Source organism: Oryctolagus cuniculus, chromosome 4 (assembly GCF_964237555.1).
Source record: "Oryctolagus cuniculus chromosome 4, mOryCun1.1, whole genome shotgun sequence".
In the NCBI taxonomy this organism is placed as follows: Eukaryota; Metazoa; Chordata; class Mammalia; order Lagomorpha; family Leporidae; genus Oryctolagus; species Oryctolagus cuniculus.
The window spans coordinates 56,259,538-56,280,762 of record NC_091435.1 but is presented as its reverse complement, the minus strand read 5'-3'; the positions used below and the strand labels follow the sequence as shown (position 1 = coordinate 56,280,762).

At 40.1% G+C, this 21,225-nt stretch overlaps 1 protein-coding gene and 1 long non-coding RNA gene across 2 annotated transcripts; one reads left to right on the top strand and one right to left on the bottom strand.

Moving 5' to 3' along the window:
• Positions 1 to 236: 236 nt before the first annotated feature.
• PCNP (PEST proteolytic signal containing nuclear protein) lies at positions 237 to 19,059 on the bottom strand. Its single transcript, XM_002716731.5, has 5 exons — positions 18,929 to 19,059; positions 13,480 to 13,694; positions 11,562 to 11,636; positions 2,934 to 2,989; positions 237 to 2,047 (listed from the first exon to the last, which is right to left on the bottom strand). The coding sequence occupies exons 1-5, from the start codon at positions 18,990 to 18,992 to the stop codon at positions 1,921 to 1,923; spliced, it is 537 nt and encodes a 178-aa protein (XP_002716777.1). The 5' UTR covers positions 18,993 to 19,059; the 3' UTR covers positions 237 to 1,920.
• LOC138849267 (uncharacterized) lies at positions 19,019 to 19,697 on the top strand. Its single transcript, XR_011387829.1, has 2 exons — positions 19,019 to 19,183; positions 19,598 to 19,697. It is a non-coding gene; the product is annotated as an uncharacterized lncRNA (long non-coding RNA).
• Positions 19,698 to 21,225: the final 1,528 nt, after the last annotated feature.

Below are 21,225 nucleotides of genomic sequence, written 5' to 3'. Positions count from 1 at the left end.
GATTTCCGAACACACAGGACAGACAACCCTTTGGAAATGGAGGAGGATTTGGATTCAGTCTTTTCCAGCATGAGATACTGTAATCCTATAGAACTGTTTGTTAAGTAGTAAGAATTTAAAACTCCCATTACTTTGGCCAACAATCGTGGCAAGAGCAACACTCCTAACATTTGTCTCAACTTTTTTGAAAATAAAAAGCCAGTAAGCAACAATTAAATAGAAAATAAGAACACTACTGAGTTTGAGAAATTTATTGGTATTTTAGTAAAGACATTCATCTTAGTCATCTCTCTCCCATCTTGACCTTAGGTTAAGTTTTTCCATTTGGGTCAAGAAATCAGTGTGTAGGAGAGGGATGTTATTTTAACAACAGTTAAATGGACAAAAATGGATACTTTGCCTACATTAAAGTAAGTTAAATTCATGTAACTTGATATAATAAAATCATGTAAGAACTAAAGTTCTATATACATTTCCATTGTTTTACTTGGGGCTTATTCTAGACTTAAATGTAAGTGAAGAAAGTGTTAGGAATATACACAGGCTGCTTCTCTGGAGTTATTACCTATTAGAAGAGCTTAGTGAGTGGTTACCACCAGTAAAAGTTTGAAGCTGCCTCCAAATTTAACATCATAGGAGTTTTCAAGGATATCATTGTACTATTTTGTCTGTGACTTATGTTTTTAAAGATGGGTTTAACTGTCACACTAAAAAAAGAGGTCATATGCAATACAAAAAATACAAAACAAACACTCTACAATACACAAATCTTAACAGAGTATATGTGGTGAGAACTCCATAAAATATGTTTGAAGATGCATTTTCTCTATATCTCAGTACCTAAAATGTGCTTTGGAGAGGCCACTGGTCAATATGTATGTTCTTAAACTAAATCATGTAATTGTACTATTAAGAAGTCCTGTAGTGAGTTTAATTCAAATATGATTTCACAACTTAGTAATTTAAATGTGTAGACAAAGTTACAGAAAGTGCATCTTCTCATTTTCCATCTTTATACAATGTGGTTTTTTTTTTTTTGGTGTTTATACCTTTTAAAAAATAAAAAAAAGCCAAATACTTAAGCAATATGTACATTTACATTTTTGGTGGTGGTTTGTATTTTAAAAGAAACAGCTTCCTTCTGATTTGCCTCAAGTTCTGGTGGAAATGCGTACAGGAACTAGCTAATAAACAAAAACCAAGAGAAGCACATTTGAAATACTGATTTACTTTGGTAGCAAATGGTTGGTCTTTGAAGACTAATGAAGGTAGACAAGATCCCTTAAGGTGAAGTAGGCTATTTCAAATACTCGATAGTTTACATAAAAAGTTAAACTTTTTTTTTAAAAGAGCTAAGCCGTGGTATCCACTGACAGCAATGCAATATCTAGTTTATGATGACTTAAAACAAATGCCCACAAAGAAAAAGCTGTACTTTAATTTTATCTAAATTTACTTTCAGTCAATAGTAACTTTTTTTCTCCGTACAATACTCCCTTCCCTCTATAAGGCTGTTCCTGGGAGCCTGACAGTTTAGGTAACGAGGGAGTTAAGAGACTTAACTACTCGCAGTTTTAAATAGACAATAAAGTTTTGCTTCCCTCTTAATGTGCTAATAGTTGTGTCTAAAAAAATATGCAATTCTTAAAAAGGTACCATTTCTGATTTCTTTATTATCTGTAACCTTTGGAAACTAATCACATGAAACTACAAAATTAGCAAATGTCTGAAATCTGTGTATAAAACATAAATTACCTCTAATTTCAAACTCTCATTTATTAGTGTACCACTCAATCTTAAAAAAAATGAAAAAGAAAAAAAAAAGCGGCTCCAAAGATAGTCTTATACCATTCTTTAAAAAAGGAAACTGTTCCTTTTAACTTTACACCCACCCCACACCCCAATTTCAAAACACATCATTTAATTGTCTTGGTCATGGACATTTCCAAGATGAGATTTTATATTTCTCTCCCATAGCTTCTGGTTATCAGAAAACCCATGCTTTCCTTTATTGAAGGAATTTGGTCCGGCTGATGTTGGTGTATCCCTGTGTTAAAAGAAAGGAAATTTATGTGAATTGTCACATAAAGTCTTACTCAATATATAAATTTGCTTAGCACAGATTATAACACAAGCTGGATACCAGAAGCCCCTTCAAGATTTTTAAATACCATTTGCACAGACAGTTCTAGACTTCAGAGTCAGAAGGCCTGAGGTACATAGCTTAAGTAAATATTAATGACCAACATTTAATTCTGATACACAGCCAAGGGCAGCAGCTACTGGTTTATAAAAGTATCATCTGTAACCCATTAACATGGCCATGAAATCAGTTTGGTGGCTTGCCATCAGCATTTGTGAAAATGAAAGAGAAGGAAAACAAAGATGTATCACATGTAGAAAGGCTCAATGCCATTTTATAAACACTTGTTCCAATTTTATGTTTTATATGAATACTGAGTTTGAATCTGAAAGGACAGCAGGCAGGCAGCCATTGGGACTGTTTCCACTTGAATCAAGAGACTGAATTTAAGAACTAAGGCTCATGTATGGATTTTAGCATTTAGTTCTTTGGAGGGTCATACATTTGGTAGAAATGGGGGATATCCAATGGATTGATATAAAGTTGACCTTTCTTACTACCCTCTACTAGGTTATCCATTTATGCATATAAAGATGAAGATAGGCCAAGTGCTGCCCCCCCTCCCCCGACATGGGAGAGCAGGAAGAAGCTCCTGGCTTCGGCATGGCCCAGCCCTGGCCTTTGAAGCCATCTAGGGAGTGAACCAGCAGATGGAAGATTTTTCTGTCTCTCTGTAACTCTTTCCAGTAAATTAAAAAAAAAAAAAAAAAAAAAAGCATTATGTACAACTTAGTGTTGTTCTTATTTTATCCCTATAATTTCCTAGAATATTTATGAAAAATTATAATACCTTCCAATATTCTTCATCCTCATCTTTGCTTCTGGAGGCATTTCCTCTGGTTCACTCTAAAGGAAAAAAAAATAAGTAAACGAGATGAATGCATATAAATTTATTAAATTCAGTTGATTACTGACAATACTCAATTTTATATTAGTCTTAGCATTTTGATACTGTAAATTTTGATAACGAGAAAATCAGTGATGTATCTTAACTGCTTTTTTAAAAGAAAGGCATTATCTTCTATAATACTGATCTTTCACAAAGATCACCTGCCACTTGGGATGCCCACATCCCACATCAGAGTGCCGGTCTGAATTTGGCTCCTCTGCTTCTGATCCAGCTTTCTGCTAAAACATCCTAGGAGGCAGCAGATGGTGGCTCAAATGCTTATTAGGTCCCTGCCATCCACATGGGAGACCTAAGTGGAGTTCTAGGCTGCTGGCTTTGGCCTGGTATAGATCAGCTGAGGTGGGAATTTGGGGAGTGAATCAGTGAATGGAAGACCTCTCTTTTTCTGTCATTAAATATATGGGGGAAAAATATTTTAAAAATATATTCTACATATTGCATATGTTCTGAAATATCACTATACTCCATAAACATATGGATACTTAAAAACAACCATAAAAATGTTTATTTTGGTGCAAAAATTATAAATCCAATGCATAAGACTTTCTAATACATATTTTCCATGAACTTTTTAAAGATCTCTCATGTATAACTGTCAATTAAGAACAAAATTTTTTTTAAATCTCATGTTCTAGAAACAAAACCATTTTACTAAGTGCTACACATAGTAAAGAACGTATTAAGTGCTTTAATATGCACTGTTTTAAAATTCTTAACAAAATTATCTCACAAAGGGAGAATAATTATCATCATCTGCATTTTAAGGGGAGGTGTGCCCAAGGTCACAAAGCTAATTATAGCAAACCAGTCTGAGGCCAATACAAAGGCTCTTAGCCAGTTTACTGTATTGCTTCTCTCAAAACATTTCCCTTTTACTATAAAGGCACCTTTTTTTCTTTTTTGACAGGCAGGGTTAGACAATAAGACAGACAGAGCGAAAGGTCTTCCTTCCATTGGTTCACCCCCTAAATGGCCACTACGGCCGGCGCGCTGCGCCGATCCAAAGCCAAGAGCCAGGAGCCAGGTGCTTTTCCTGGTCTCCCATGCAGGTGCAGGGCCCAAGCACTTGGGCCAACCTCCACTGCCTTCCCGGGCCACAGCAGAGAGCTGGACTGGAAGAGGAGCAACTGGGACTAGAACCTGGAGTACTGGTGCCGCAGGCAGAGGATTAGCCTAGTGAACTGCAGCACCGGCCTAAAGGCACCTTGAAAGGTCATTCCTTGTACTTTTAAAAACTGTAGGGCAAGTTCCTTTCCGATGTATACATATTTTTATGTATAAATGGTACTGCTTATTAGCTAACTATTTTTTACAAGAGTGGCCACAAAATCAAGGTTGTGGGAGCTTTCATTAGTCAAATCTGGTATATTTTGAGCATTACAGCCTATTGGATAAAGTATCCATGAATCTTTACTTACATAATACGAAAAACTTGGAAAGTGATAAGGGAAAGCTCTTCTTCATAGTAAAAGACAGTTAAATAAATGTAGAACAGATGATGGAATTAGAAAAATCACCATTTTGCACACTATGAGAAACGGTGACTTGATCAGCCCTTGCCCTGACTGTTGATGAAGAACTTAATACTTTATCCCTTTTAGTATTTTTTTTTTCTACTTAATACTATAGGTTGAATTCTGTAATTAATACACAATTAAAAAACTTAACTGAAAAGTGATCCCTGTTAAATATAAGAGTGGGAATAAGAGAGGGAAGAGATGTGCAATTTGGGACATGCTCAAGCTGACTTGCCCCAAATGGTAGAGTTAGAAACATACCAGGGGATTCCAATTCAATCCCATCAAGGTGGCATGTACCAGTGCCATATCACTAGTCCAAGTGATCAATTTCTGTTCACAATTGATCATAATGATAGGACTAAGAGTCAAAGGGAGCACATAAACAAGACTAGTGTCTGCAAATACTAACCGATACTGGCCTCAGAATCAGCCGCGAAGGCATTCAGATCTGGCTGAAGAGCCCAGGAGAGTATTTTAGGCATGGAAAGCCAAGACACTCTGGCAAAAAAAGGATGGACAGACGGACGGAAGGACCTAAATGAAAGATCTCTGAGAGTGAGATACCAATAGAAAGAACAGGTCATCAAAGAAGGAGGTACCTTTCTCTGAAGGGAGGAGAGATCTTCTACTTTGATAATGACCTTGTCAAAATATGATCAGAATGAGCGAACTCAAAAGGCTTCCATAGCCTTGGCAACTCATGACAAGAGCCTAGGGAGATTACTGACGCCATAAACAAGAGTGTCAATTTGTTAAGTCAACAACAGGAGTCACTGTGCACTTACTCCTCATGTAGGATCTCTGTCCTTAATGTGCTGCATATTGTGATTTAATGCTATGACTAGTACTCAAAAGTATTTTTCAGTTTGTGTTTCTGTGTGGGTGCAAACTGTTGAACTCTTTACTTAATATATGCTAAATTAATCTTCTGTATATAAAGAGAATTGAAGATGAATCTTGATGTGAATGGAAGGGGAGAGAGAGTGGGAAATGGGAGGGTTGCGGGTGGGAGGGAAGTTATGGGGGGGGGGGAAGCCATTGTAATCCATAAGCTGTACTTTGGAAATTTATATTCATTAAATAAAAGTAATAAAAAAAAGAAAGAAAAATCACCATTTCGCAAACATTATTACAATGATCAACTCAGGAAGAATCATAAATAGATGTTAACACTTTTAAGTAAATGCTCGTGAAGTTATATATTTTCACATATTCTCAAAGTGTAACCTCACAAGATAGATTTTAATTGTAAATGATAAAACAGGAATTTGACAGTGGAGAAATCTGGCAGGCATCACTTTACCCAAATGATCAAAGTTAACACTGCCAGTAATGGGGCATACTAATAACATGTGCTTTCTGGTACAATGCGTTGAGAGCCTGGCATCACTTCTTTAGTCTTCCTGCCAAAAACAAGGATTATGAATTGACTCCTGAGGAAACATCAGGCAAATCCAAACTGAGAGACACTGTACAATTAAAATAACTGGGTTGTACTCTTCAAAAAGGTCAACTTCATGAAATACACAGAAAGATTCAGAATTGGCCAAATAAACGACACTAAAGAGACCCAACTGGAAAAATACAATTTCAGTACTGACTAAACTGATGCCCTCTTTTTTCAATATAGTTCAGACTCAGCTATATACCCAAGATTACTTATGCCCTTAAAAGAAGATGAAGACTTTAAATGTGTATATTCTTTTATCTGAGATAAGTTAATCCTTTACCATTATGATATTATAGCAGAAAGAGTGATGTCTGAACCTATCTAGAAATTAATTAAAAAACAGTTGGGAAAACAGTAAGGTCTGATGAAGGGAACATGGGACAAAAAACTAGAAGATGCAAGGGATAACATGTGTATACATTACCATGTATTCATGCATACTTACTTTCTCCATTTGCAAAATGTGAATAAACACATTATACTGAGACAAAGGGTAAATTTAAATTGTATGAAAACTGCTAAGCATTCGAAGTAAACTAAAGGTTATGCCAATTGTTAGATATTCAAAGTAAGTCATTATTATAATGTAGGTGCTTAATTTCCAGCCTCTGCACTTTTGCACTTGTGTTCTATTCTTCCTGTGTCATCCTTCTAGACGTCTGTACATGTCCAGTTGGCTTTGATTAATTGCAACCTGATCTCTTAAGAATGGCAGTGATGCCAGAAAACCTGCAATACTAGCTGAGTTACTGCTTTTTAGAAGTGAAATATTTTCCCCCAACAAAATCTTATTTGGGTTCTGAAATATCAAATAGATGTAAGCAAAATAGGGGTAGAGGACCAGAATTCTGCTTGCTAGGCATCAGCTTTCCACATTATAGCAGCTCCTAAGATATGTCCATAGGACCGCACAACTCTGAGAAATGGTTTAAAAATCTATTTTCCAAATCGAGCGTTAAGGCCTCAGGCATTTGGCCTAGTAGTTAAAACAATGGTCAGGATGCCTACATCCCACATTATAGTGCTTGGGTTCAACTCCTGGCTCCATCTTCTCTTTCTGCTAATGCAGACCCTGGGAAGCTGTAGATGATGGCTCAAGTACTTGGGTCCTAGCCACCCATATGGGAGATCCAGATGACTACTGGCCTCCTGGCTAGGGCCTACCTCACCCTTGGCTGTTGCAGGCATTTGGGGAGTGAACCAGCAGGTGCAAATTCTCTGCCTTTAAAGTAAACAAATAAACAAAACTTAAAAAAATTAAAGAAAGGGGTTGGCTGGTGCTATAGTGTGGGTAAAGCTGCCACCTGCAGCTTTGCTATACCATATGGGCGCTGGTTCAATTCACGGCTGCTCCACTTTCAATCCAGCTCCCTGCTAATATGCCAGGGAAAGCAGCCAAAGATGGCCCAAGTACTTAGACCCCTTGCACTTGTGGAAGACCCACAAGAAACTCTTGGCTTTGGATCAGCCCAGCTCTGGCCATTGCAGCCACTTGAGGACTGAACTAATGGATAGAAGATCTCTCTCTCTCTCTCTCACTGACTCACTCAATCTTTCAAATGAATAAATAAATCTTAAAAAAAAAAAAAAAAAAGCCTCCATTTTAAAACTAAGAAACTGTGAAAAGATGAGTTCTTAAATTATTTATTTGTTCAATTGTTTGCAATGGCCAGGTCTGGGTGAGACTGAAACTGGGAACTCAATCCAGGTCTCCTATGCAGGTGGCAGGGACCCAACTATTTGAGTCATCATCACCTCATGGAATTCATATTAACAGGAAGCTGGAATCAGGACTCAAGCCTAGGTAGGTACTCCATTATAGGCTGCCATTTGGGATCCTCCCACCTCCTATCAGATGGCCTGGGTTCAAATCTTAGCTCCACTGATGATTCCAGCTTCCTGCTAATATGTACCCTGGAAAGTAGCAGGTGCTGAAATCAAGTAGTTGGGTCCTTGCACCTGAAGTGGGAAATCTGGATTGAGTTCCTGGCTTCTAGTTGGGACCACTGCAAGCACCTGAGGGGTAAATCAGCAAGTGGGAGCTCTCTCTTCCTCAAATAAAAACTTAAAAAAAAAAATAATATCCAGATTTACTCACAGGCTTTGCTAGTTAATAAATGAGCAAGACACCATAGGAAACCAAGTCTTCCAACTGCCAGTCCGGTGGTCTTTGGTTTCTCTTTTTTCAATTTCCATAATCTTTCACCTCATCACATAATTTAGATTTTTATGTGAGTAGCTTACTTGTGTCTATCCTACTAGGATGAATTCTATGAGAACATGTCCAACTTAATTTTAAGTAATTCCTTACCTACTGATCTAAATTCTAGTGATTCCATTTTATCCTTGCCCAATATTCCAGCCCAGTCAAATGCAGCTAATAAGGATTTACCACTTGTGACCTGAAAGCTGATGTCTTGGCTAACAAAAGTATTCCCTGGTTCACCAAAACCTGGCTTAATGTGTTAGAATCCAATCCATATAACCTCACATCTAGACTCCTCAAACATTAGTCCCAGTATCTGCACTGCTTTGGGAACAGTTACTCATGTACCCTGTAACACTTTATTGTTATTTAGTAGGGTTATATCTTAAGTGACAGTTAGGTTCTAAAGTCAGAGACTAACACAAAAATCACTGTCAACATTATGCTTGAAAATTCCATTAGTCATTCATAAACACTTTTAAGACTGGTGAAACTGAGAACTGCAGCTGACAAACAGAACATCTTATGTGCACTCTGGAATATGTGCTTATTGAGTAGAACTGCAGAATCATCTACATTATTTAAGTTATTCCTTCTAGAGATATGGGAAGTACTGTAGCTGCCATTTTTTTTTTTTTTTTTTTGACAGGCAGAGTGCATAGTGAGAGACAGAGAGAAAGGTCTTCCTTTTACCGTTGGTTCACCCTCCAATGGCCGCCACGGCTGGCGCGCTGCGGCCCGCACACCACGCTGATCCGAAGGCAGGAGCCAGGTGCTTCTCCTGGTCTCCCATGGGGTGCAGGGCCCAAGCACTTGGGCCATCCTCCATTGCCTTCCCTGGCCACAGCAGAGAGCTGGCCTGGAAGAGGGGCAACTGGGAAAGAATCCAGCGCCCCGACCGGGACTAGAACCTGGTGTGTCGGCGCCGCAAGGCAGAGGATTAGCCTAGTGAGCTGTGGCGCCAGCTTTTTTTTTTTTTTGACATCCTTTTTAAAGCGTAAGGACAAGGGGCCAGCACTGTGGCATAGCTGGTAAAGCTGCCGCCTGCAGTGCCAGCATTCCATATGGGCGCCAATTCAAGTCCTGGCTGCCCCACTCCTGATCCAGCTCTCTGCTATGGCCTGGGAAAGCAGTAAAGGAGGCCCAAATCCTTGAGCCCCTGCACCTACGTGGAAGACCCAGAAGAAGCTCCAGGCTCCTAGCTTCGGATCAGCCCAGCTCTGGCAGTTGCGGCCATTTGGGGAGTGAACTAGTAGATGGAAGACCCCCCCCCCCGCCGCCTCTCTAACTCTGCCTTCCAAATCAATCAATCAATCAATCAATAAAAAAAAAGTGCAAGCACAGGAGTTGGGGTTGTGGCACAGTGGGTTGAGCAGCTGCTTGCAATGCCTGCATCCTGTATATGAGCACTGGGTCGAACCCCCAGCAGCTCTGCTTCTGAACCAGCTCCAGCTTAAGTACATGGGCCCTCGTCACCTATGTGGGAGACCCAGATGGGGTTCCTGGTTCTTGGTTTCTACCTGGCCCAACCCAGGCCATTGTGGGCATTCTGGGAATGAACCAGTGGCTAGAAGATCTGTCTCTTCCTCTTTCTGTCACTCTGCCTTTCAAATAAATAATCTTTGGGAAAAAATAAAAAAGATGAAGTACAATGCTCAAAGGTACTTCAAAAAAGCTTTTGGAAAAACGAAATTAAACAATATCTTTAGGGGTAGGTGTTTGGCCCCAAGTTGGGACATCTGCATGCCATATTGGGGTGCCTGGGTTTTAGTCAACACCGTTCCCGATTCCAGCTTGCTGCTGGAGTACACCCTAGAGGCAGCAGGTGATGGCTCAAGGGGTTGAGTACCTGCCACCCAGGGGGAGACCTGGACTGAGTTCCCAGCTCCTGACTGTAGCCTGAAGCCTGGCTCAGGCTTGATTAAAGCCTCTACATGTATAATCAAAAGAAAAAAAAATGTAAAAATTTTTTAAAAAGACTTTTAGTTAAAAAGCAGAGTTAGAGGCCGGCACCACGGCTCACTAGGCTAATCCTCTGCCTGCGGCGCCGGCACCCCGGGTTCTAGTCTCGGTTGGGGCGCCGGTTCTGTCCTGGTTGCTCCTCTTCCAGTCCAGCTCTCTGCTGTGGCCCAGGAGGGCAGTGGAGGATGGCCCAAGTCCTTGGGCTCTGCACTGGCATGGGAGACCAGGAAGAAGCACCTGGCTGTGCGCCGGCTGTGGCGGCTATTTGGGGAGTGAACCAACGGAAGGAAGACCTTTCTCTCTGTCTCTGTCTCTCTCACTGGCTAACTCTGCCTGTCAAAAAAACAAAAACAAAACAAACAAACAAAAAAAAAACACAAAAAAAACAGAAAAAAAAACCAACAACAAAAAAACAAAACAGAGTGAGAGAGAGAGGGACAGACAGATTTTCCATTTGCTTGTTCATGCCCCAAATGGCTGTTACTAGCTGGGGCTTCTCCTGGGTCTCCCACATGCTTGGGTGCAGGAGCCCAAGCACTTGGGCCATCTTCCACTGCTTTCATTAAAGGCTCATTAAAGGAGTTGGATCTGAAGTGCAGTAGCCAGGACTCCCATAAAGGATGCCAGCATTGCAGGTGGTGGCTTTGCCCATTATGCCACAGAGTCAGTCCCTCAAAACTTTTTTTAAAAAAGATTTATTTGAAAGGCATTCACAGACAGGGAGAGACCAAGAGAGAGAAAATTTCCATCGCTAGTTTACTCCCCTGATGGCCATAAAAGCTGGGGCTGGGCCAGGCATAAGGCAGGAGCCAGGAGCTTCATCTGGGTCTCCTGTGTGGGTGTCAGGGGACCAAGTACTTGGGCCATCTTCTTCCGCTTTCCCAGGTGTATTAGCAGGGAGCTGGGTTGAAAGTGGAGCAGCTGGGACATTAACTGGTGCCCATATGAGATGCTGGTATCACAAGCAATGGCTTAATCTGCTATGCCACACTGGACCGTCATAACCTTTCTGCACCAAAATAAACGTATTTTTTAATTCAATTTTTCCATAAATTTATTGAAGTATACTCATATCGTTGCTGAAACACCAACTATAAAAAACACTAAGGTAGTATTAAATTTTTCCTTTATGGATCCTAGGTACTTCCTAGCTTGTATTTGTTATTCATAATAAGTATCTGATATGGTTAAGCTTCTTGCCCCAAAAGCCAACAATATTAAAAAATAACCCCACAACTAAATACAAAAATAGAACACCCAGTTTTGTAGATGACACACACAAAAATATGTAAAGAAAATAATCTGTAATCTGTCATTAATGCCTTTCTTAAAGAACTAAAGTAAAATAAACAAAATTGGTGTCAACTTACATCTTCATCTTCATTAAAAGCCGCTGCTACTGAAAGGGTTTTTGGAGCAAGAGTTGGAACAGTTTCTTTAGGCTTCTGAAGATAAAACATAAAAAAATATCACTTCAGTAACATTCATACATACTTATTTAATGATATGAATCTTTAAAGATTCAATTGGGTTATCAGTATGGAGGTTTTCACTAATTTTCATATCCATTTGTTTTCTTCCTCTAAAAGATTACCTAGTTAACATCTGTAATGTTTAGGACCACTTACTAAGGGTACTGTCACAGGTAAGAGAAAATGATTAGCAATACCTTCCCATATAGGCATTAAAATCAATATAATGTACTTTGAGAACACAAAAGACACCATGACTCACCTTTACTGGCTATTTTCTGCCCTTTGTCCTGTAAACAGGCTTCATCTACATCATCATTTTCTTTCTAACCTAAGTTTTTTCCCCCATTTCTCTCACCTAACCTGAGTTTTAGAAAAATTATCCTCATCATCAGTACCCTGGCAATAACCATTCAGTCTTCAACCTATTGGAATCTAGCTCCCTCCTTAATAATTCCCCTGAAATTATTCTCAGGTGGCCCACCAATGAGCAGCGTGCTGTATTTTAATCACCAGCTTTTTGAAATCAACCCTGCCTTGACATCTAGGACAGGCATATTTGACAGTTCATTTTACAAGTTCTTCTAATCCTCTCACCTTTTGTTCTTTCTCCACCTTCCACCCTACACCCCACGCTGCCAATGTTCTCCCCTTGACACAGATACTCAGGATTTTATTGTTAGTGATCTTTCCTATTCTGTACTTCTGTGGTCATTTTCATTCACTCTCACAGTTTGAATTACCAAATCCTATCTCTAGTCCCAAAATGTCATCTGCGTATTCGACAGCTCCACTTAAGACAGCCTTTGAGTACTTTGTTTCATAGTGTCCTTATGTACCTAGTCAGAAAACCTTTTCCTCAACTTATGAGCTCTTGTTACTATACCTCTATTAGATAGACTTAACTTTCCTTCTGCTTTTCCATCATACTACCACACCACAACCTAATGTTCTTAGTACTACCTGCTTGTTAGAACTATCAACTCCTCACTTTTTGCGATTTTTCTCCTTCAGCCCTCTGTAGCAGTACTAGAGTGATGTTTCTAAAATGCAAATCCATGTCAAGACTCTTTATAATGGTTCTTTGTATCTTTGCATGAAATGCCATTTTGCTTTTTGCCTATATTTAAATCCAACTCAAATATCATTTCATCAGTAAAATCTCTGATCTGCTAAAACAAAATTAACCAATCTTCCTACCACACATTTTCAAAGTATTTGCTTTTGAAAGAAAAGGTGTTAAATTGGATATTATGTACTGTGACTCTAGGAATACTCTTAAAGACATCACATATTTAATGTAGAAACAACTTAAGACACAAATAACTACTAGCTGATCAACTATCTTTTACATCATATAGCCAAAAGCAGCAGTTCAACTATTTAATTTCTTACACTTCCCTGAATAATCTTATTCTACATCTTACCCAAGAAGGCTACAACTATTTTATAAAAACAGGGCTTATTTTCCATAATTAAAGTTTTATTATGTGTTTTCAAGTATAACTTCCACCTCCCCATCTACAATGATTAGTAATTACTAAATCAAGCCATTAAGCAGGGAGAGTTAGATTTAGGGAATATGCTCAAGCACATTAAAATTGACCATCAAGGAGACCCACTATATTAGAATTATGATTGAGAACACATGTTTACTATATCAAAAATTTACACATAAATTCATATATCAAAGAGAAGCAATATATCTTAATGTATTTTTTTTTGTAATTTACCATGACTTTATAAAAGCAGGTTTCTGAAACAAAATATTTAATAATATTCATTACAAACATTCATATATAAAATAAGAACTTACACTTGATCCAAGTTTGATGGATATGGCTGATGCTTTCTTTGACGTCTGACTACCTATGGCAAATCCAAACTTGGAGATCTTTGTAGGTTTTGTTGGGAGGTCTGCAGCTTCTTCTTCAGCTGATCGTTTCTCAGCGCTGCGACTGGAACTTTCCCCTCCATTACTGGAAGAAACAGTCTTAGTTTTCACAGGTTTTTCTGCTTCTTCTTCAGGTCCTGGTGAAGTCGAAACAACTTACCAAGATGAGCTATTTTTACTGAGCAGATTGATGGGAGCAGCAACCTCAAAAAGCATCGTTACAAGGAAGATACCTCTGCAGTTGTCACCTACTGACCCAACAGTCTCTTCCACTGTTTGTTAGAGTATACAGCAGGAACTGAGATTGTGTGGCAGTAGAAGAGGCTCCCATGAATTAACTAGCATAAAATACAGAGCAATTTAAAATTATAAACATAGAGTTCACAAAAAAAAGACCCTTCAACTAAACACTATATAAACTGTACAATAATCTGGTTATGATTTTGCTTTTTAGAAATTAAGATCTATAAATTAAATTAGTTTGTGAGTGCTAAAATAATACATTTGGCTAACAAATTGTAATATTTTTCAATTACAGGACTGATTATACAAAGTACCTAGTTATGAAAAGGTCATTACCCAAACTACAGTGTTAACACAGGCTAGAGTAATTTTCTTAAATGATGTGTTCCTCAAGTACATCTCATATAATCTTAAAAGTTGAAAAGCAATTTAAAGGAAGACTTCAGGTTCACCTCTTGAGTAATTTAGTCTAATCTGAAAGCTTGGCTATCACATGTTTCAAGCTATCTGTAAGAGCTATTAAAAATCACTTTGATTTATATATTACGTTTTCTAGTGAAAGACAAGCTAATCACAATTTCAAATAGTAACAATGTTGGTTTGGAAGGCAACATGTCTTTCAATAATTTTGCTTGTGTTTCTGTTAAGTCAATGATGAAATTCATTAATATCCCGAGTACTTTAGGTCTGTTATATAATACTGGGAGATGAGACAGAAGACAATTTCATTTTCTTTCCCCAGTTTGCCAATTCACCATATAGAATGTATCCTGCTACACTGGATAGAGAGTTTATAGAGAAAAGGATGCTTTGAGGATGGCCTTTACAACAGTTAAGAAAACATGACAAAAGCTAGAATGGTGAAAAAACAATTAAGCACAAATGGATGGAAAACAATTAAACAATTGGAGGCTACAGATTTGTTCCATGTGGTTTGGGAATGACAGTGTCTCTAGATTAATATGCACTCTTTTTTTTTTTTTTGACAGGCAGAGTGGACAGTGAGAGAGAGACAGAGAGAAAGGTCTTCCTTTGCCGTTGGTTCATCCTCCAATGGCCGCCGCGGCCGGCGCGCTGCGGCCGGCGCACCGCGCTGATCCGATGGCAGGAGCCAGGAGCCAGGTGCTTTTCCTGGTCTCCCATGGGGTGCAGGGCCCAAGCACCTGGGCCATCCTCCACTGCACTCCCTGGCCACAGCAGAGGGCTGGCCTGGAAGAGGGGCAACCGGGACAGAATCCGGCGCCCCAACCGGGACTAGAACCCGGTGTGCCGGCGCCGCTAGGCGCCGGCCTTAATATGCACTCTTAACACTGATTTTGTTTAGACCAAAAAGTGGCATTTTAGCCTAGCAGTTAAGACACCCACTACTCAATTCAGAGTAGCTCAGTTTAATATCTGACTCCATCTCCTGCCTCCAACTAATGTAGACCGTGGGAGGCCGTAGAGACAGCTCAAGTAACTAGGTTCCTGTGACACTTGTAGATCTGGAATGGAATAAGTTCGTAGTTTCTGGCTTCAGACCTGGCCAATGCGAGCAACAGGGGGAGTGAACCAGTGGATGGGAGCTCGCTCTTTTTATCTCAAGTAAATAAATACATTAATATTTAAAATTCAATAAAGGAATTTTTTTATCCCCTTTGGACAAGGGGTGAAAGTTGTAATGATAATGTAAAGGAAGGAATTAGATTTTGGGATTTTCTCAGGAAGCAAAGATAGCACTATTTGAGGTGTCATTTGCTTACGTATGTATGAAGTTACAAAAGAACCTGAAGAATTTTTAAAGACTGCTATTTAACAGTTGTAAAACAGAACTCAATTCAATACAAATGGGATCTTACTCTCAAATAAAAATATTAATAACATTAAATATGACAATGGAATTCCTATGTGCTAATAAATGGAATATAATACTAATGCCATTATGCCACAATAATGAATTCCATGGAGACTGCTCCAGAAAAGAGTACAAAAAGGGACATGGGAGAACTCTTCTTCCACTCATTAAGTGGAAACTGCTCAATTTTATTCACATCTGTATTGTCTTCAGAAGAGGCAAAACTAGACCATCAATATGACAGGTCCACATTGAACATTAAAGATACTGTGTTTATTAAAAGTCACTTCTACACATAACTGATTCCAGATCCAGCAATTTCTAGACAAGTAAAAACTGATCTTGCCCACTCTAAGTGTTTTTGGTTTTTTAAAGCAACTGTAAAAACTATCAGTATGAGCGGATCAGATCTACTCTTCAGTGAAGAGGTGGGGACAGCAGGGAATGAAGGAAGGTGGGTGCATTATTGGCCCTCATTTCTTAGCTTTAAAAAGCTCAACGTGTCACATAAATTGAGATGCTATTTTCTCTTTACATAACCCTCTTAATAGTTATGTAGTAAATACACAAAGCATTTAGGGAAAAAGTAAATGGAATAAATAATGGAGATGGGAAACTATGACAAATCTATGACACTAAAAATGTGATATTACAGTTTTTATAATTCCATGTACATACATTATTTGAAAATTATAAACCACATCATGTACCACTTTAAACTTGGGGTTTTTAATCAAGGTCCTCTATAATGGGACATTTTATATTTGGGGACTGTAGGAAACAAAATTTTTGGTGACCATGAATTGTGACTGTGAAAATTTTTAGTAATGTAAACTATAAATAGCCAAAATAAAATCACATCACTTTACACATGAAGCAAATTATATCAAATTACTAGATTCTTAATGTGAAATAAAATTCACATGGTGCTACTGTTTTTCTTCTCCACTGAAAAGCTAGAAGAGTTTTGGAAGCTAGAAGGCTTTGGAGCACAAACAAAATTACCTCTTAAGAAAGTCTGAGTCCAAAAAGTGCCTCTCAAGGTCCATTTGCATTATGGTAGCTTCTTCATATGGAAAAAGGGCAAACAGCTATCTTTCAGGACTGCTGTGCAGTTTACATAAGAATGTAGTCAAGACCTCACTAGTGCCTGGCATAGTGTCAATTTCACTGAAGTAGTTCTTAGCACAACCTAATAAAGCTGGAGATGGTGGTGATTATGTATGAACAGCTTTTCTCTGAAATTTCTACAAATTTCAAAGAGCTACAAATTTTTAAATAAACTTAGAAAAAAAATCTACACAAAACCTTACTGTATTTTTGGAAACTGAAAGCAGGTAGTTCAAGTAATCAGCTTCTCTCAGAGATGTAAATTAATATCAACTATAAAAGTAACTTTCCCATAAAAAAATACTATGCTTTCAATTTAGTGGATTGTTCAATAGGTTTGTAAAAGCTCATTCTAGTCTGTAGTCAAATCCCAAAGACAAACCTAACATTTTTTTAAAAAATTGTGTCACAAAATTACCAACTTAACAATATTCACAGAATTACATGTTTTAATTGTGATTCCGAGGCACAATTTCATAAAAATACCTGACACCTAAAAATGGTTTATATGCAATAGTACTAGTTTCTTGTAAAGGAAATGACACAAACTAGGTAGAAGTTAAGGCGTGACATTTTCTTCTCCGTTATAAAAAAAATTTCCTGATAATTTATACTACCCTCTCCCTCCCCCAAGTGCTAAAATGGGAATATCAATATTCATCAAAGCTAATATCTCTCAACTGAAAGGGTGGCAGGTATATAGTGGATTTACGTTGTCACTTCGGGTACACTCCGGCAGCGCCTTAAACACACCTCTGCAACTCTACCAAGACAGGTAAAAAGCCAGCCTTAAAGTTTAAGACACAGGAGATTCTTCAGGCTACAGGTGTTATGTGGAGGACTGGCCAAAGACTTTACTACAGGGCACTTAGGTTTTCTTTAAACTAGTTGTAAATTCTTGTGTAATTTTACTCCACAATTTCCAAGAAAGTTTTTTTTTGGGGGGGGGGGAGGGGGAAGGATCCCTACCGAGGAAGCCCTACAACTGTTTTTTCATATGCTATTTTACTAGTTAAAAAAAAAAAAAGAGGATGAAGTCTCAGCTCAAACTAGTAGCACTCTACATGCTTCTTTTAAAAAAGGAAATTCTGAATTCAAAGCAACGGAACATTACACTTAATAGTTATGTTTGTTACCATAATTCACATTAAACATTGCTCTACTAGATGCCTGTATATGCTATTATCTCCTGTATTTTTTCATACTAAATACTCTCAGGGATAAGACTTGAGGGAGTGGGAATACAGAATAATATTTAAAACTTCTAAACAAGACAGTATGAGCGGATCGCACGTGTCTAGTCATTGCCTTCTTACGACAAAGCGGGGTGGGGGGACTGGAGAGATCACATCTTCTTTTCCTTAATGCAGAACACCCCAGTTTACGGGGCCGCAGTGGTTAGAATAAGGCAAGCCGTAACCTGATTAACATCGTAACAAAATACAAGAGTCACCCTTGCCTATTTAGCCTCCTAAATATCTGGCATGCGGGCAGCTGGCAGCAGCCTGAAAAGGCACGGTACTTCAGAAAAAGGCGGCCACCCTCCAGCTCGAGACCCCGGAGCTTAAACCAGGGGCAGGCAAAGGCACTCTCTCGCCCGGGCCCATCCCGCTATAGAGTCCGGGCTTCGCAGAACGCGGGGGGAAAGAGCAGGCCGGGGTTGTCCACCTCCTCAGCCAGAAAGCGCCGCAGACGTAATCGGCTCCAACGTGTAACCGAGAGGCCGACACAGTCGGAAAGTCGGCCTGCGGCCAGTTCCCGCGGTCGCGGCTCGGTGGCTCGCCTGGGAATGTGTGCGTTTCGTGTGATGAACGTCTCCTGTGTATTTTGTGTGATGTGCGTCCCCGGTATGGCGGTGAGCGGCCCCTGCACCGCCGATTCTGGTCCCACCCTAAGTTTTCGTTCTCCCTTACTGGCGCCCTTTTCCCTTCTCCCTCAGAGGCAGGGCCTCCGCTGGACCACACGGTGACCAAAGTGGCCCACTCTCCCCCGGCAAAGAGGCGCTGAAGGCCCCGATCCCAGTGGGCCTCACGGGCGTGCCCGGGGCTCGTCTGGGCCCAGCACCGGGCCGGGTGAATGCCTGATCCGCCCACTCTTGTCCCCACCCAACGCCCCCCACCCCGGGGAACTCAAAGAAAAGCCCAGAGCATCCCACGCAGCCCGCGACGCTGGGGTTGTGTTCACCTCCGGCGGCTCCAGCTCGCTGCGGCTTTTCGGGCTTCTCTTCTCCCGCCTTCCCGTCCGCCATTTTCCCCGCCGCGGCCTCCCCTGCAGCCACGCCAAGGACGTCACGGCCCCGCCCAACAACCACTGAGCTGTGGGGCCGGCCGGCGAGATGGCAGCCTAGAGTGGCCCCGGAGAGTGAAAAGCGGCCTCTTCGCGAACGGAAGTGGACGTGACGTCGTCGATTAGCCGCCCCTGAACGGGGAGGGGGGGAAGGTGGGTGGTCTTTCTGGAGGACTGGTTGCAGATTTCGCTGCTGGACTCTTAGGTTTTCATGCTCCAGGGCCAGAGCCAGGAAGGTCGGGGCAGGTGTAAGCGTCTCAGGAAGGGTTGGTGGAATCTTGGAAGGTGTTTGCAAACTCGGACGTGGTTGCGGTTAAACCTAGCCGGGTCTTTTCACTGTTGGCTGCATCACGTGGATCCGCCTACTCTGCGTTCCCTACTTAACGGGGGAATGAACTTTTATCGAGCGCCCTCAAGTGTTAAGACACTTTTCCTACACTATGGTTTAATCCCCCGCAATAGTTCAATGCAGAATTTACCTTTGTTTTAAGTATCCATGAGTTAGGAATCAGAGAAAGAAATAGTCCAAGGTGACGAAGCGAAATGGTAACACCCCCTGTTCCGCAGGTCGCAGTCTTTCAAGTTGACAAGCTTTTTCCTTGCTGAGGAACTTCTGGTGGATTCCCAGGGTCTGCAGAATAAAGTCCGTGTGTTGTATTACGACCCAGCCTACCTTTGCGGTCTCATCTTCCTTTTTCTATATATTTATCCCCCCGTTCTAGCCAAACGGAGTCGATTACTTGCCTCGCTAGGAAGCTGGACTTTATGGATTTGTTTTCTAATGTACAGTCAACATTAGACATCAGTCGTAAGAATCACTAGTTAGGTTTGAATCCCTGACTTGCCTTTTCCTTATCGAGTACCTTGAGAGTGGCTTACTGTCTGTACACCTACCTTTGCTGTATAGACTAGAAATAGTAACACCCCCTCAAAGCTGATCATGGGGATCAAATAAGGTATAGAATTTCTGTATAACATTCTTTTATTTACTTTTTTATTCCCACAGTGTGTGCTCTGGGTTGAAGTCTGTGGTCCGTTATTTTCATCATATGATGTATGCAAAAGTGACCAGGAAACTCTTAGAGCAGGCACTTAATTATTGTTTGTTCCAGTTTTCCTATATGTGATCTTCGCAAGGTAATCATTAGACTATCTTTTTTAAAAAAAGATTTATTTAGTAGAGACTATCATTTTTAAGTAGAGACATGAACAGGACATTTTTAGGTAAAATTATGTATGTACTTATTTATAGATGCTTGTATTTTTAAGTGACAAAAATAGATCTCAGAGTGATCACATCTTAGGAGCAGATCAGTTCCCACAGACCACACTGCAGAAGTTAATGATGGAAAACAGTAATCCACTCACCTGTCAGTTCCATAAGGTTACACTGTGACTTGTTTTGGTCACCACCATTTCCTCAGGTCCTAGATTACACCAATCTCAATATATATTCATTGGAAAAGTGAGTGCAAGTTGCTGTAACCCCCTCCAGATGGACTGGGGACTGAAGAGGCCATGTAGTACAAGGCAGAGAGAAGCAGTTCTGGATTACACAAAAGTGGATTTAATTTCTGACTGCCATTTGCTAATTCTTTGAGTTTGTACTGATAAACAATACTACTGAGTATGTGTTAACTTATATACAAGTAGAATACGAACAGGGCTGCTACCTAGAGCATTAGGACAGATTATTATCTCTTAGATAAAATATACTGCCTGGCCATGGTGGGGTCTTGCTTAATGGTAGCTATTGGGATGGGTGTGTGGTGCAGCAGTTAATATTCAGCAGCTCCATATTCAAGTAACTGGTTTTGAGTCTCAGCTACTCCTTTTTTTTTTTTTTTTTTTTTTTTTTTTTTAAGAAGTGGAACAGCTAGGACTTGAACATGTGCCCATATGGGATGTGGGCACTGCAGACAGCAGTCCCTTCCACTATGCCACAGTGCTAGGCCTGATCAGCTACTTCACTTTCAATCCCACTTCCTGCTAATGTGCATTCTGAAAGGCAGATGTTGGCTCAAGTAATTGAATCCCTGCCATTCAAGTGGGAGACTCAGCTTGAGTTCTGTGCTCTTGGCTTCAGTCTGGCCTATCCCTGGCTGTTGCAGGCATTTGGGGAGTGAACTAGTGGATGAGAGCTCTCTCTCCATCTGTCTTTCAAATAAAGAATTTAAGGTAGCTAGTATTTATAC